This window comes from Citrus clementina, unplaced genomic scaffold, assembly GCF_000493195.1.
Source record: "Citrus clementina cultivar Clemenules unplaced genomic scaffold, Citrus_clementina_v1.0 scaffold_3, whole genome shotgun sequence".
Classification (NCBI taxonomy): Eukaryota; Viridiplantae; Streptophyta; class Magnoliopsida; order Sapindales; family Rutaceae; genus Citrus; species Citrus x clementina.
In genome coordinates this window covers 32,631,301-32,646,374 of record NW_006262339.1, presented here as the reverse complement: position 1 = coordinate 32,646,374, position 15,074 = coordinate 32,631,301, and the positions used below count along the sequence as shown (strand labels likewise).

The following is a 15,074-nucleotide window of genomic DNA, read 5'->3' as shown; positions in this document are numbered from 1 at the left end:
GTACATCAATGAGAGTGCAATGAGAATTTTTAAATAAACCACCGATTTTTGATTTTCCAAGGAGTCCTCTATAGTCCCAGTATGGATTTCAATTCCTTACTTGCTTGTCCATTTTATGCACTGTAAGGAAGCATTATTTTCTATTACATCATCTATTGGTAAGCCATTACGAATTGACCAAGCTACTGCCTTTTTAGCTCGCCCTTCTGTAAGTAGGGTGTTAGTGAAGAATAATGTCACTCAACTCTGTTGTCACGAATCTAAATCGGTGTGAGAGATTCTGGATTTTGGCAGAGTATAATTTTTTAGAAAATCCCACTCTACTGTGCTTCCTACAAGTGCCTTGGCCATACCATTGAGACGTGTTCCGTGGCCAATCCAGGGGTCCTTCCCCAGCGGCCCAGTGGGAATTGGCAAACTAGAGTAGATAATAAGAAGTTAGAAGTTTTGCCGTCAGATACTCCACAACCCTTGGATACTCCACGACTTTAGCCTTCCATCATTAAGCAAATTGCAGATGTGGGGTCTCCGATTGTACCTAAGAGAACCGAGTTAACGCTACAAACTCTACTTCCATTCAGGAGCCGATTGGCCAGGATGTCACGACTCCTGATTCTAGGATCCGAGAACTAGGTGAATATAATACATAGCTTCATCGAGCATCCAGCACATATTTTAGGCATTACAGTTCTTATACTGATAATGATGATAGTTCTAACAAACATTTGGCGAATAATGACTATTTTCTGTCTGCTCCTGAGAATTCTGAGAGAATTGACTCTAGCCTTGATTTTAGTGTTGTCAGTCACTCGAAAAAGGGCATTAAATTACTTGCCGGCCGCAAGTATCGTAAGAGATATTGTCACCGTCTGCATTACTCTTTTTCTTCTTATGTTAGGCTATGCCTAAATCATTTCTTTTACTGTTATATTTATTTCTCTAGATTGGAGGTTTGGTTTATGTCCCCCTCCACATGTAATCTTCATTATCTGTTCTAAATGAAAAGTAGGGGTCCCGCCTAAGCCCCCCACCAATAGAGTGGTATTCGCATAAAAAAAATGTACTGATCTAAACGAATAAGATTTTTTTCATTTTGGTGTGTTATATTTTAAAACTGTAAATGTATTTTCTAGCTTTATTTAAACAATTAATTATTTAAATCTTATTTAATTTTAAATTTGATCGGTAGTAAAATTATTTTTATATTTAGTTAGTTCGTGGATTTGACAGAATTAAAAATTTTCAGCCCGCAAACCAATCCGCAAAATGATGGATTGGATATGGATTTGATCAAATCCGCATCCGATCTGCAGATGTATGAATTGAATTTGGATTTGAATTGAATTTCATCAATCCGTGAATTGAATTGGATTGAAAATTTATAATCCGTAAAATCGTAGATTGGATATGGATTGGACATCAATTAAACAAAGAGGAAAGAAGTCGTATTCACATTAAATCCAAAGAGGAAAATGAAACCCCCAAGACAACATCAACTAGCAAATCGTATAGACCAACATCTGAATATCCAACAATCAGACTTCATATTGCAAACAAACAACCTCTTAAGAGTTCTCACTGAAATCTAAAGAGAAATGAAAGGCAGCCTATATTTAGAAGAAGGTAATACACCTGTTCGGCAAGCTTAAAGCTGTGAGTTCGCATGTACTCCATTCCAATATACAAAGTTGGTAAATGGCACCTGGAATAAGAGAACATCAAGATTCAACCTGTAAAAAGACAATTCATAGTGATAAGAGTACTCCCACAACACAATGCATACCATCACTAAACAATAAACAATGAAATTCATTGATCTTTACGACCATAAAACTACTATGACAGTGTGGTTTATTATCAAAATAGAAAGACATTACAACAATGCCTTGGGTCGATTTAAGACTATGTTTAATCAACTTACAACATTTCTCAGGAAGAAATATGGAAATCAAATGCGAAGCATTCATCAAAAGTCTATATTGGTAAAACAGTTTATTAATATTAAATCAAAGGAGAAAAAAAAAATCTTGGTTGATAACCCATGACACCCAAGTTTTTTAGTGTAGCGCACTTGAAACAGATTAAGCTGAAGCAACTGAAATTTCATGGATTACATGAAACCTAATAGAAACTTGAGGGACCAAAAAATTTTTTTACCCACATGATTATACAGCCAAAGCACACTGTTCTTCAAATTGAACAAGAATTGAATAATATCAAGATGAGCAAAAACAACCAAACCCTACCCTTAAGATATCTTTCAGAGACCAAAATTTTTTTTTAAAAAAGCCAAAAATGAAATTCTAAAAGTGTCCTGAAACTTGCTCAAAAGCAAGTTAGTGGCTTTGTCCTTGTCCTCATTGCATGAATATGCTGATCCAAGGAAAAGAAAATCAGGAAGGTACAGAAATGAATAAATAATGCTAAAAATTACCCTGGAAACAAACAAGCAGCAGTGCGATAACCCAACATTGCTTGGTCACCCTCTTCTTGAGCAGCAAAAGCATTTCCATAACCTATCCAAGCGGGGGCGAATGTCCCATCAAGATTTGTAGCCTTGCTGTGGTGAATAGAGCCAACAAGAAATTAAATTTCACTAAATAACATTTCAAACCTCATATGAAATCCACAAAGGATATATTTAACAAGAGCGACAAATTAACGGTGCGTTTACTTCCCATGAATCAAAATGATTAGGAATTGAAATGGGATGGAATCTGGAATCGGAATAAGAAATGAGAACCATAATAAATTATTTACTTGAAATATAAGAATCGAATGAGCTGAATTTCATTTATCCATTTATTTTATTTCGTAATCAAAATGGATTATTGAAAATTATCATGATGCCCTTAGTTAAAATTGTACATTTTTCACTAACAAAATAAATAAATAAATAAATATATACATGTTTATTATAATATTGAGGATAATACTATAATTTTCATTATTATTATTATTATTATTATTATTATTATTATTATTATTATAACTATTATTACTACTACGACTATTATTATTAGTTATTTATTTATATAAGGTAAAAAATAAATATTTAATTTTCTTTAAGGATAAAAGTGTTAATTTTCCCATTTTCATTCCCACCTCTCTTATTGCAATGGGATTCCAATACCTCATTCCCAAACTTGTGAGCTCCACCCAAAATCGATCGTCATTATTTCATGTTTTTAGCAAGTAAACACAATCAATCATTCCCATTCTCCATTCCAATTCCCCAATTCGAGAATTAAATGCGCTCTAAAACTTTTGCGAGGTGGAGCAAGTTCCAATTTTTTCCTTGTGAATGGGAAACAGTAACAATAATAATAAGAAAGAAGAAGAATCAAGTCAAAAAAAGAAAAAGACAAAAATCTTCCCTACCAAGAAGAAACCCAAAAACCATACAATTGAAAATATTATAATCAAGGTAATCAATATTATTGAAGTCCACAAATATTAAACTGCATATATATGATGCATCAGACAGAAAAAGGCTGTTCAACTTTTTGACAATTAGAGAGCCAAGAACACTGTGTGAAGAGAAGATTTCTGAAATCTAGTATCGCAGGTCGACAGAATAATAAGCCCTCTAAAAGATCAGTATTGTTTTTCAGACTGTGTGAGAAGGATGGGCTCGAATGGACACTATCACATCTTTCTTTTTCAATTTCTCCAAATTTGGCTTCTACAACATTCTCCTTGTCATACTGCATAAAACAAAGGGAGACAGGAAAGAAGGAAAGAAATTGTTCACTGCACTCAAACACAGCAAAAAGAATCAACATCACGAAAACATATGGGAAACTTATTATTGAAATGTTTACATTTGGAAGAGCATATAATGAATTTGCACACAGTTCACCTTTTTTATCAAACATGAGTAGAATGAAGAAAGCCATCCATCTTCAAAACCAAATTCCAATGATGAAAGTAAACTTGTTTCTGAAATTCAACAGCAAATCCAAAAATTTAAAGTATTAGCCTATTATAACATGTTCCATGAAAGATCCAATGCTAGTTGAACACAGCCAAAGAAATTTTTGCCAAATTAAATTTATATCAACATGTTTGTGTGTGACTATAATTTCATTTATGTGTGTGTGTGTGTGTGCGCGTGCACACTTATGTAAGAACTATAATTCAAAATGTAAACATTTTCATAATCCACTTCTCTCAGATGAAAGAAACAGATGACTAGGAAAAAACTACATCATTACCTTGCTCGCATGTTAGCATGTGATTTTCTATAAGGCATTCCAAAGCCTGAAAAAGAAATCAAGGTACAGCCATAAAAAAAATCATAAAGAATGAGAATCGATATATCTTATAAGGAACATCCAAATGAGACATCTATGTGATCAGCAGAGGTCAAATTAAAGAAAAGGATTAAAATTCTATTTACAAAAAAAAAAAAAGGGACAAGCCTAGCTCAAAAAATCTAGCCCTCTTTTGAGTAATTTTCTAATCCTTGAGAAGGCAACAGTTTCCACAGGTTGTAATATTTTGCATAGAAAGTCATGTCTGAAATTTATGCAGCCACAAAATTCAAGGTAAGGAGTTTTTGAGAACGGGACGCTCCCCCCACCAGCTTATCCCTAGGGGGAAAGGAAAAAAAAAAACATTGATAGCGTGTCATGCATACCTCATAGCACAAAGGATCAGCTATGATTGCTGCTTTGTACCTTAAATCATTATGAAAAAATATAGCAAGCCTTTGTATGAACTATAGCGTTTTAGTTCAACATAACTGAGAGAATAGAGAAAAAGGAATTGAACAGAATAGAGCAGATATACTGACAAATGAAAAACCAAAGAGAAGCTAATTAAGGTTATAAAACAATACCATGATAGTTACTAAAGAAAAAGAGTTGAGGGAAGAACCTAACTTACCGAAATACATGCAAGCTTTCAATCAGATAACAAAATGAGGCCACTAATTCAGACAGCATAAAACTCTAAAACAAATATCCAGGTGTGTAGGTAACCACATGGAGTGAAGCATAGCTGATCTGTCAATTGAATCTTGTTACATTTGATTTAAAACCACCTTTCTGTACTATTAGTCTTTAACATTCTAAAAATGCTGCACATGAAAGCTAGTAATGGAACAAGATAAAGAGGAAGCAAATAAGTTCCTCTGTTGTTAGAGCTGAATTTAGTAATGAGGTATTGCAGCTAAAATCATCGAGATAGAAGTAGGAAGTGTGAACCAATAGAAGACCAGAATTGTGGTTGGAAGCAAAAACAATTCAGGATACACAAAAAAAAAAAAAAAAAAAGACAATCTCCTTCATGTGGCTGTTAATTTGGCAATCAACCTCTTTGAAAAAGCAGATCAGAACTAATAGCCTTATTGAACTAAACCATCCCAGCATATACTACCATTCCTGTGTCACCAAATGGACTCCAGAAGACATGGGATGTTAACATTTTAAACTGTCTTATCAAAATTATACATTGATTTAATCAAGGAGAGTTTTCTAGACTACCCAATCTATATATAGATAATTCTTAAAGTAGTATCTAAACAAACTCCTTGGCTATTAAACACATATATCAAACATTCATGCATTCAAACAAAATCTGCTCAGTAATGAAATTGAAGATAAATTTACTTATGCCCAACTTAAACAAGTTTATAACAATGTTCAAAATTCTCCCATTAAAACAATAAAGTCATTTCCTTTCTTTAACAGTACGTTAAATTACTACACCTAAGTTACTATAACAGAAGACTGTTAGACAGTATAAGTTGGTATCATTTTGACTGAAAAACTAAGGGAAAATAACCATAAAGCATTTTACAATTAAGCAGAGTGATTTTCATGTAAATTCATCGCAAGAAACTAACCACAGCCGAGCTTGGGCACAATTTCCTGAGGCTTCATATGCTTTGCCTCTCAAAAAGCATATAGCTGAAGAGATCTGTAATAGAAAAAAGAAATATTGGGTCAAGTATACAACAAATATGCAACAAATTAAAAAATAAAAGGCCAGATAAAATGAGATTACAAACAAAAACTTACATTGATTTCTCTGTCTTCCCCATCTTTATCTAAGTACATGACATTGCTATCCTTTGTGTCAAAAACATTACCATCTTCATCGACCTTAGCATCACCGAGCATCGACAAACACTAGTCCCACTCCTTCAGTTCCTCCTAATTATACAAAGGACAGACCAGAAATAAATAAGTAAAAGAAAAACTACCCAGTTGTATAAACAAATAAACATTCAAGAAAAAATTGATCAAAACCATTCAGCTCAAAGTCGATAATTTCTCCTTAATTGCTTAAAATCTAGTTTTCATTTTCTTAAAACACACAACACATGCAAATTTGCTAGAGCAATTCAATTTCCACATATTTTTCATTGAAATTCTTTTGTTCTAAAATAAAAAGAACACCAATTTCAAGTTAAAATTTTCAAAATTTCCCTTTTTCATAACATTAAAAAAAAAACTAAAAACGCAAAAAGCACAAATCCCAAAATCTGAAATTCAAATTTTCTAATGCAATCAAAAAACAGAACTTTACCAGACACTTACCAGCCAAGTAACGAAATCGGAGGTCACGGAGCACAATTTTTGAGGCGTTAGGGAGGTGAAATGGACGGCGGTAGTGGCGGCCAAGGAACAGAGCCTGAGCCTGCATGTAAACGCCAGTAGGGTCATTGATCAAAGCGGCGATTTTATCGGCGAAGAAAATGGCCGACGAGTACAAATGCTTACTCACACAGTCGCGAACCAATCCTCGAAGTTTCTCTATTTCATCTTCTCTCATTATGAAATTGGAGATCTAAGGGAATGTTTGGTTCTCGAGAAAGTGACTTCGTTAAGAGGGAAAAATGAGGGTTTTGTTTGGAATGGGGGGTTTTGGAGAGTGAAGGGAACGACCGAGAGAGTGTGATTTGAGCGGGAGCTGGTTTTGTTGGATATATATTTGGGCTAGGCCCATGGACCGTTTTTTATTTTTTTTTATAGATTAGAGGGTTTTAAATAAAACTAACAAAATAGGTCATTAAGCCACTCATATTGTGTCAATTTTGTGTTGTTTTAAATTTATGTTGGTTAAAACACGACTTATTTAATAATTGTGTTAAAATATTAAAACTTAAACTTGATACGAAAAATAAAATGTTAAAATATTAAAACTTGAACTCGATACGAAAAATAAAATAGTGACTTGATACGCTCTTTTAATGACTAGGTAGTTGTGTCATCTAACATGATTTAACCTAAAAATTCACTGAATACCTATTTAAATTCTAACACGATTTACATCAAATACTACACACTCATTTGATGCAAATACAACATGTATGAACCATTGAAGTTTTAAATCTATCAAGAATTTTACAAAATAGAACATCAAATATATGTTCACTAGAATCATGACCAAATTTTGAGTTTTAATGATAAGATTCTATAAATTAATTTAGAATTGAAAATATAAGTATATTTTAATGCAAATATGAATTAGTTTTGGTTAACTAATTAATAATCACGTCATTGACCAAGTAAATGCATTGAAAAATTGAATTCTAGCCTGACACGGGAAACAATTGGGTTGACTTAGACCAAATTCATTTAATAATCATGTCAATTTTCATGATAGATACATATTTATTCATATTGTATTTGTATAGAGTAAACCAGTCATGTTAAATTTTTTCAGCTTTAATTTTATTTCATCAGAAAATGACTACTTATTATTAGACCAGTGTTTAACAAACATTGTTATGATTTGACCAAATACCCTTATTTATTAAGCATTTCATCATTATCAAATTTTCATGGATTTTTGTAATTAAATGTACCACTTAGAAAAATAGTAAAATATTAGTACATGGAGTGAGCTAAGTAAAGTATCGTCGAGTAAGTTGAATAAATTGTTTTAGTAGTCAATTAAGTATAACTAAATCATCTACGCTCAAGTAAGTCGGGTATTGTTGAATACTCAAGTAAATCTAGTGGTGAAGTTAGAGCATATCCAAAAAAATCTTCAAATAAGATTTTATTACTTATTTGAAGAGTTACATCAGTATTTAAGACTTCAAAATATACTCTAATTAAGATTTTTCAAATAAGAAATAATTCTCTCTCTTCAATTTGTAGAGTTACTTTCTCTCTCTTCAATTTATATTTTATTATTTTTTATTGGGGAGAAAGAGAGAGAGAAATGCTTTAATTACCATTTATTTTTCCTTTGAAAAAATATTTATTTGATTAAAATAATATTAACTTATTTCTATTTAAAGAGTCTTTTGGAGAATAACATATTTTTTCACTCTCCTTTTTACCACATAGATAAGCAAATAAATATTTGAAGAGTAAAATTAATAGAACTTTTTGGAGATACTCTTAGGATTTTGGTTTTGGGGCCGAATGAAGAAACTATATACTTGAGTAAGCCACAATGTTACCCTAAAGGGCTATCCATAATATAATTTTGATGATAACAAATATGTGTCTTAAGTGATTTAATAAATATTGTATTTCACATTTTTACTAGTTTTTTAAGGATAATATTTATGCAAGTGAATCAAGTTCAAGACACTCAACGGACAACGGCAAAATCAAGAATAAGTTTAGAGCTCAACAGACAAATTATTGTGACAAATTCTTGTAAAGTCGGTATGATTTAATTGATGCATGATTTAGCATTTGAGAAACTCAAGAGTTTATTTAAATAATTACCTTTCATAAACTAAAAGGTTTTATATTTATAACATAAAGTATTTTGTGGATTTGAGTAATTTGGACTAAAATGAAAAAGTTTTGCAATCTTTTATTTTATTAAATATTGCTTTGAATTTTGAATTTTGAATTTAGATTTATTTGCAAATATTTGAAATATTTTGGGTCATATTACAATTTAAGAAAGTTTGAGGACCCAAACATAATACAAACAATTGAAATAAAAAATTGGACAGAGAGTGAGCAGCTAACCACCTGAGGAAAGTCTCATATTTTCAAATTTTGGACTAAATTGAAAAGATTTGAGAACTTTAAAATTTATGGGTATTATTTTAAATTTTGAAAAGGACCTTTTTGAAAAATGTTATTATATACTAGGTCATATCATAATTACAATAAGATTTAGGAATGACAGGTATTATTTAGAAATTCTGAAATTAGACTTATTTGCAAAGTTTTATGACATGTTGGGCTATAATATAATTATACAAAGTTTTGGTCACAAATGTAATTTAATGAACAATGATATTGTAGCAAAATTCAAATTTAATGGTAACATCATTGTTCTGGAGCGGCTAGCTGGATAAATCAAGCGGCTAACCGCTTGAGCGCTGGAATTTGCCTATAACGGTTAGTTTTCGGGCTTTAGCTATAAAACCTTAACTCCATTTTCATTTTCAAGACTAATGCAAGCATAAATAAGATCATATAACACATATTGAGGTTCCATTTCGTAAATCATCATTTATTGAATTATTATTATGCTATTATTTGTAAATCCACTCTTAAAGAGAGTTTTTGTTGTAATTGTTCATTTCTCATCAAATTGTAAGTGTACAAGTGTGAGAAACACTTCAGGTGAATAGATTGGGGAGATAATCTCTTCATTGTAAAGGTTCATTGACACCTTGGAAGTTAATTGTAAGAACTTAAAGCTTTGGGGAGGCTTTGATAGTGAAATCCTCGAGTTTGGTTGGCTTGGAGGCGTGGACGTAAGCGGGGATTGCCGAACCACGTAAAAATTGTTGTGTTTGCTTTCTTTTCCCTTACTCTTTTATTATTGTACTTACTCTTTTAGTATTGTGCTTTACTGAATTTATTGTTTTTACATTTGATTAAGGCAATACATTAAATTGTTGTGCGAATTGTTTAGCGTAAGTTTTAAAATCTCAATTCACCCCCCTCTTGGGTTGCATAACTTACATTTCATACAGTATAGAATCACTAAAATTGAGAGGGCCAAACACAATGACCAAAACCATAAATTTGAGTAGGCGGTAACATAAAATCAACTTGTAAAATTATAGGGGTCAAAACATAAAATATAATTAACATTGCTAATGTTACTACTTATTATTATGTCTCTTTTTTCTTGATTTCTTTCTTTATTATTATTATTGGTATGTTGCCTCAAGGCACCCTAGGCTTTAGATGTGGTGCCATTTTAACAGGGGCTGAAACCCTTTTTCAATTTTTTAATTTTTTAAAATTTATTTTAATATTTGTCCTATTTTTATTTGATTTACCATAACGCCCTTGTTAAAATTTAAAAACAAGTAAAATATTAAATATTCTTTTTAACACTTTGAACCCATAAAGAAAGATTGTTGCATTATGGCACTTGAAATTCAACTTGATGATTATATTATGAATGTGGGTTTTGACAACATTTTTAAGATTAAAAGAGACTGGTGAGTTAGCAAGAAAAATGGTTGAGATAATGGATAGTTGTATTCATTAATTTATATGTTGGTAACATTAGCAATGATTTTATCAAGTAACACAACTAAATTAGAAAGGGTATTTTCAGCTATGAATTTTCTGAAAAAGCTTCCACAAAATCATATGGGAAACCAATTGTTGAATGATAGTTTTATTGTATACGTAGAAGAAAATATGTTTGTAGTAATGATAATGAGGTTATTCTTCAATATTTTTAACATATGAAAATACATGAGAACAATTATAATTGTATTGAAATAAGGGCCTATTTGGGATTAGTTTTGAGAGACTTAAAAGTGATTTTAAAAGTTAAACTTTAATTTTACTGTTTGGTAGATTTTTTTTTTTTAAATCACTTTCGGTAAAATCACTGTATCTTATATACAGTATATTTTGGAAAGCAAAAAAGAAGTAGGCTTTCAAAATCTAATTTTTAGGATAAGTTTTCTAATTAATAAAATTCCATATATATCCTTACATATATTATAAAAATCTAAAATTATTCTTATTCAATTAGGAAATAAAATTATTAAATCTAGAGATTATTATTATTATTATTAATTATATTGAGATAAAAAATAATTAATAAAATAAAGATAATTATTTAGTTATCAATTACTAATATACATAATAAAAAATATTATATGTATGTATTTATATCTATATAATATATTTTATTTAATATTATGTCCATTTTAATCATTTAAACTCTTATAATAGTTCAACAATGAGATTTACAAAAGCACTTTTAAGAAGAAATTTTGTCAAACGTTTAACTAATTCTATTCACAACTTATTATTTTTACAGCGAAAGTAACAACAATTATTTTAAAAGTTATAAGATTACCAAACTAGCCCTAAATATTTTAATATTTGTTATTTATTGACCATTTTTTAAATTATGTTAGTGTTTGAACTTAGGCACCCCTGTTAAATTAAATTCTCGACACCTCGGCTGCCAGGCGTATACATAGTTCGCCACTGACTATGGTCAAGTAATTATAATGAAGGGTACTATTACAGTTTTTCGATATGTGTTGCAATTGTCAACCTATTGGGACACAAATATTTGCTGCAAGTTTTTGTAAATTCATGGTAATTATTACATTTGTAAAAGTTAGAACTCACGGATCTTAGGTTGATAGTTTGTTTGGTTAGTAGGAAAGTGACGGAAAGAAGAAAGAAAAGTAACTAAATCAGAGAAAATTTTATTGATATGAATTATATGAATTACATTTAGCTCGTAGCAAACTTATATTGTTGATCAACAGTAATAACAACCTTTTGTACAACTGTAATACATCTATTGGCTAAACTAAAACTAATTACAACAACTTAACTAATTTGTCCAGCTCAGCAATCCTTGTCGCACAAATCTCAGCCACTGGTCTACTGCTGTTGATTAAGCATCTTAACACTCCTCCTCAAGCTTAACGGTCATGAAACAACATTAAGCTTGTCCTACAGTAATTAAAAAAGCAGTAAGCCATAGGCTTTGTAAGCACATCTGCAATATTCCATTCACTAGGCACATACTTGATTTCCACTTGTTTATTTGTCACATTCTCTCTTATGAAATGTACATATAATTCTATGTGCTTGGTTTTAGCATGATATACTGGATTTGTTGTCAATGCAGCAGTACCATTGTTGTCACACCAGATTATTGGTGTTTGATTGCACTTAATATTAAGTTCACCAAGCAAAGCCTGAACCTAAACGATTTCTGCACATGATGTTGATAATGCTCTATATTTTGATTATGTGCTAGATCTAGCTATTGTTTGTTGCTTCTCAGAAGACCATGAAATAAGATTTTGCCCAAGATAAACACAATATGCTCCAACTGATTTCCTATCATCAACATCACATGCCCAATCTGCATCAGTATATGCAGTTAAGACAACACCACCACCTGGTTTAAATAGCAAGCCATAATCCTCAGTTGTCTTTAAGTATCTTAGAATTCTCTTACAAGCAGTCCAATGCTTCTCTGTAGATGCAGCAAGAAATTGACTCAACTTGTTTACTGAGAAAGCAAGCTCTGGCCTTGTGAGTACCAAATACTACAATGCACCTATTATGCTTCTATATTCAGTAACATTAACAATCAAATTATCTTCATTTCTTGCTCTTCTTAGTTTCTGTCTTGTACTCATTGGAGTATCACTTTCTCTGCAGTTTTTGTGAGCAAATCTCTTACATATTTGGCTTGTGAGAGATGTAAGTTGTCCTCTGTACCTTGAGTAACTTCAATACCAAGGAAGTAATTGAATTCACCAAGGTCTTTTAAAGCAAAAGTATCTCCAAGATATTTGATGAACCTTTCAATCACTGTATTATTATCTACAGTAATAAGAATGTCATCAACATATATCAACACAACAACAATACCTCCAAGTTCATGTTTAAAGAATAAAGATGAATCTGTTCTTGAGCTCTGAAACCCCCACTTCAACAATGCTTTCCTTAACCAATCAAACCAGGCTCTAGGAGCCTGTTTTAGACCATAAAGAGCCTTAAGCAATTTACAAACATGACCAGATGAAAGCTAGACAAATCCCTCAGGTTGAAACATGTAAACATCTTCATTGAGCTGCCCATTAAGGAAAACATTGTTGATGTCTATCTGCCTTATTTTCCAGCTCTTCATAACAGCAAGACTAAGTACAATTCTCATAGTAGATTGCTTAACCACTGGACTAAAAGTCTCAAAGTAATCAATACCAGGGGTTTGATGAAACCCATTTGCAACCAAACGAGCTTTGTACTCAGATATAGAGCCATCTGCATTATACTTAATGTGAAACACCCATTTACAACCAACAACTTTAGTAGCTTGAGAGGTTGGAACAAGAACCCAAGTTTCATTTTTCATGAGTGCATCATACTTAGCCTGCATTGCTGCTTTCCGTTTAGGATTTGAGAGAGCTCGAGAAATTGTAGCAGGTTCATGTTCTTCAAGAACAAAAGAATATGCAAGAAACTTTGGCTTAAATATTCCTGCTTTTGCTCTTGTAACCATTGGATGAGTTGCCAATGGTACATGAGCAGGGACAGAAGGCTGTGGAATAGGCACAATAGATGTAGAAGAAGAAGAGTGTTGGGAATTATGGGACATATTGTGATAAGGATCAGGGAAATATGGATTTGGAGGTAAAGGTGATGATGATGAAGAACTAGAGGAAGAAGAGGAAGCTGGAACTGCATGGAGCTGAAGCTGTTGTACAGTGTTGTCACTTGAGCCTGAAGGATCATGTAGCAGAACTAACACAGAAGAAGTTTTAAACATAGGATGTCTATACTCGGAAACAGAGGTAGAAGATTGCTTAGAGAATTGAGGATCCGTAGAGAAAGGAAATTCTGATTCGTTAAACACCACATGCCTAGCAACAAAGATAACCCCTTTTGAGAACAGGATGAAGGAAAAAAATGATAATTTTATTTTAGGGTTTGGTTTTGACTATAATAGTTGATTTACTGACTTATTGGTATTGGAAAATCATAAGAATTTTTAATTCTAATTCTAGATTTGCAATGTTGTAGATGCGAATGATTAAATGGAGAAAATCGGGCTGAATTTTGAAGAGAAGGGAAGAAGAATGGGAAAATAAATTTACAATTGTACTTGTAAATAGGGAAAAAGACTAACACACTCACAACGTTTAGACATATGGATAAAAGTCCCTCTAATATTTCGAAAAAAACATGCAGAGCAGTTTCTTTTCGAATTGTCACCTGCAGGATAGACTCTGGGCAAGCTGCTAGAAATTTATATAGAAGATCGACATTTCCCTTCTCAGTGTTAAGGAAGCACATTATGCAGAGCATGAGAAAACAAAGCTTGGGTCAACTCAAGTCAAACTATCAGAAGCTGTTAAGCAACGCAACAGTCCAGACTGCTAGCTTAGCATAATTAGTTAAAGTTTGTTATTACTCACAGTGTGTACTGAAAAAATGATTAGCTGGAGTTGATTCTTAATTAGTTATTGTTTAGTTAGTATAAATAGAAGTGATGTAATCATTCTTTATATGAAAATAAAAGTTCTGGAAAATCAGAAGATTATTTTCTCTGTTATTTTCTTTTAAGCCAAACACTTCGTTTCATATTTTCTTCACTCAGCCACATAGTGTAGAGGCGTTACACCCTCCCTTCCTTGGACACGAACAAGATTTCTATCGACATCTATGAGCCGAAGCACCATTTGAGTGTGTGAATTCTGCAAAGCAAGATGCAAAGGGCTAAACCCATATTGGTTTTGCTTTCTTGCAAATGATGGCTTCAATCTCATAATCTCCAAGGCAAAGTTGACATGCCCCATCGATGCTGCTATATGTAAAGGTGTATCCACAAATGGTACCCGGTCTATCTGATCTAAAAGATATGCGTCCTCCCATATTAATTCATACAAGGCATCAACATTTCCTACTTGAGCAGCCTCGTTCAACCTCTGATCCGTTCTGAAGGACATTAATTAATTGATTTAAGCAATATTCTTAGCAAGTAATTACAATGTGCATAACATGGAAAATGCAAATTAATGAAATATATTATTTAAAATTATTATCCATATATGGACCATAGTTTAGCAAAAGAGTTGTTTTACCTCAATACATTTGTGCAGTTGGCCATAATAGGAAGTGGAGTTGCTT

General features: G+C 32.1%; 1 protein-coding gene across 3 annotated transcripts; it reads right to left on the bottom strand.

Annotated features, from left to right (window-relative positions):
* Nucleotides 1–1,608: 1,608 nt before the first annotated feature.
* LOC18049479 (anaphase-promoting complex subunit 6) lies at nt 1,609–6,884 on the bottom strand. Of its 3 annotated transcripts, XM_024189984.1 has the most exons (7): nt 6,732–6,884; nt 6,549–6,648; nt 6,027–6,161; nt 5,852–5,925; nt 4,218–4,263; nt 2,435–2,560; nt 1,609–1,730 (listed from the first exon to the last, which is right to left on the bottom strand). In XM_024189984.1, the coding sequence occupies exons 4-7, from the start codon at nt 5,886–5,888 to the stop codon at nt 1,646–1,648; spliced, it is 294 nt and encodes a 97-aa protein (XP_024045752.1). In that variant the 5' UTR covers nt 5,889–5,925; nt 6,027–6,161; nt 6,549–6,648; nt 6,732–6,884; the 3' UTR covers nt 1,609–1,645. The 3 variants fall into 3 exon arrangements, 2 of the variants coding, with proteins under 2 accessions (XP_024045752.1, XP_024045751.1); XR_002906783.1 differs by lacking the exons at nt 1,609–1,730; nt 2,435–2,560 and adding an exon at nt 3,913–3,942; XM_024189983.1 differs by lacking the exons at nt 1,609–1,730; nt 2,435–2,560; nt 5,852–5,925; ... (1 more) ...; nt 6,549–6,648; nt 6,732–6,884 and adding exons at nt 3,479–3,707; nt 3,863–3,942 and having other exon boundaries at nt 4,218–4,382.
* Nucleotides 6,885–15,074: the final 8,190 nt, after the last annotated feature.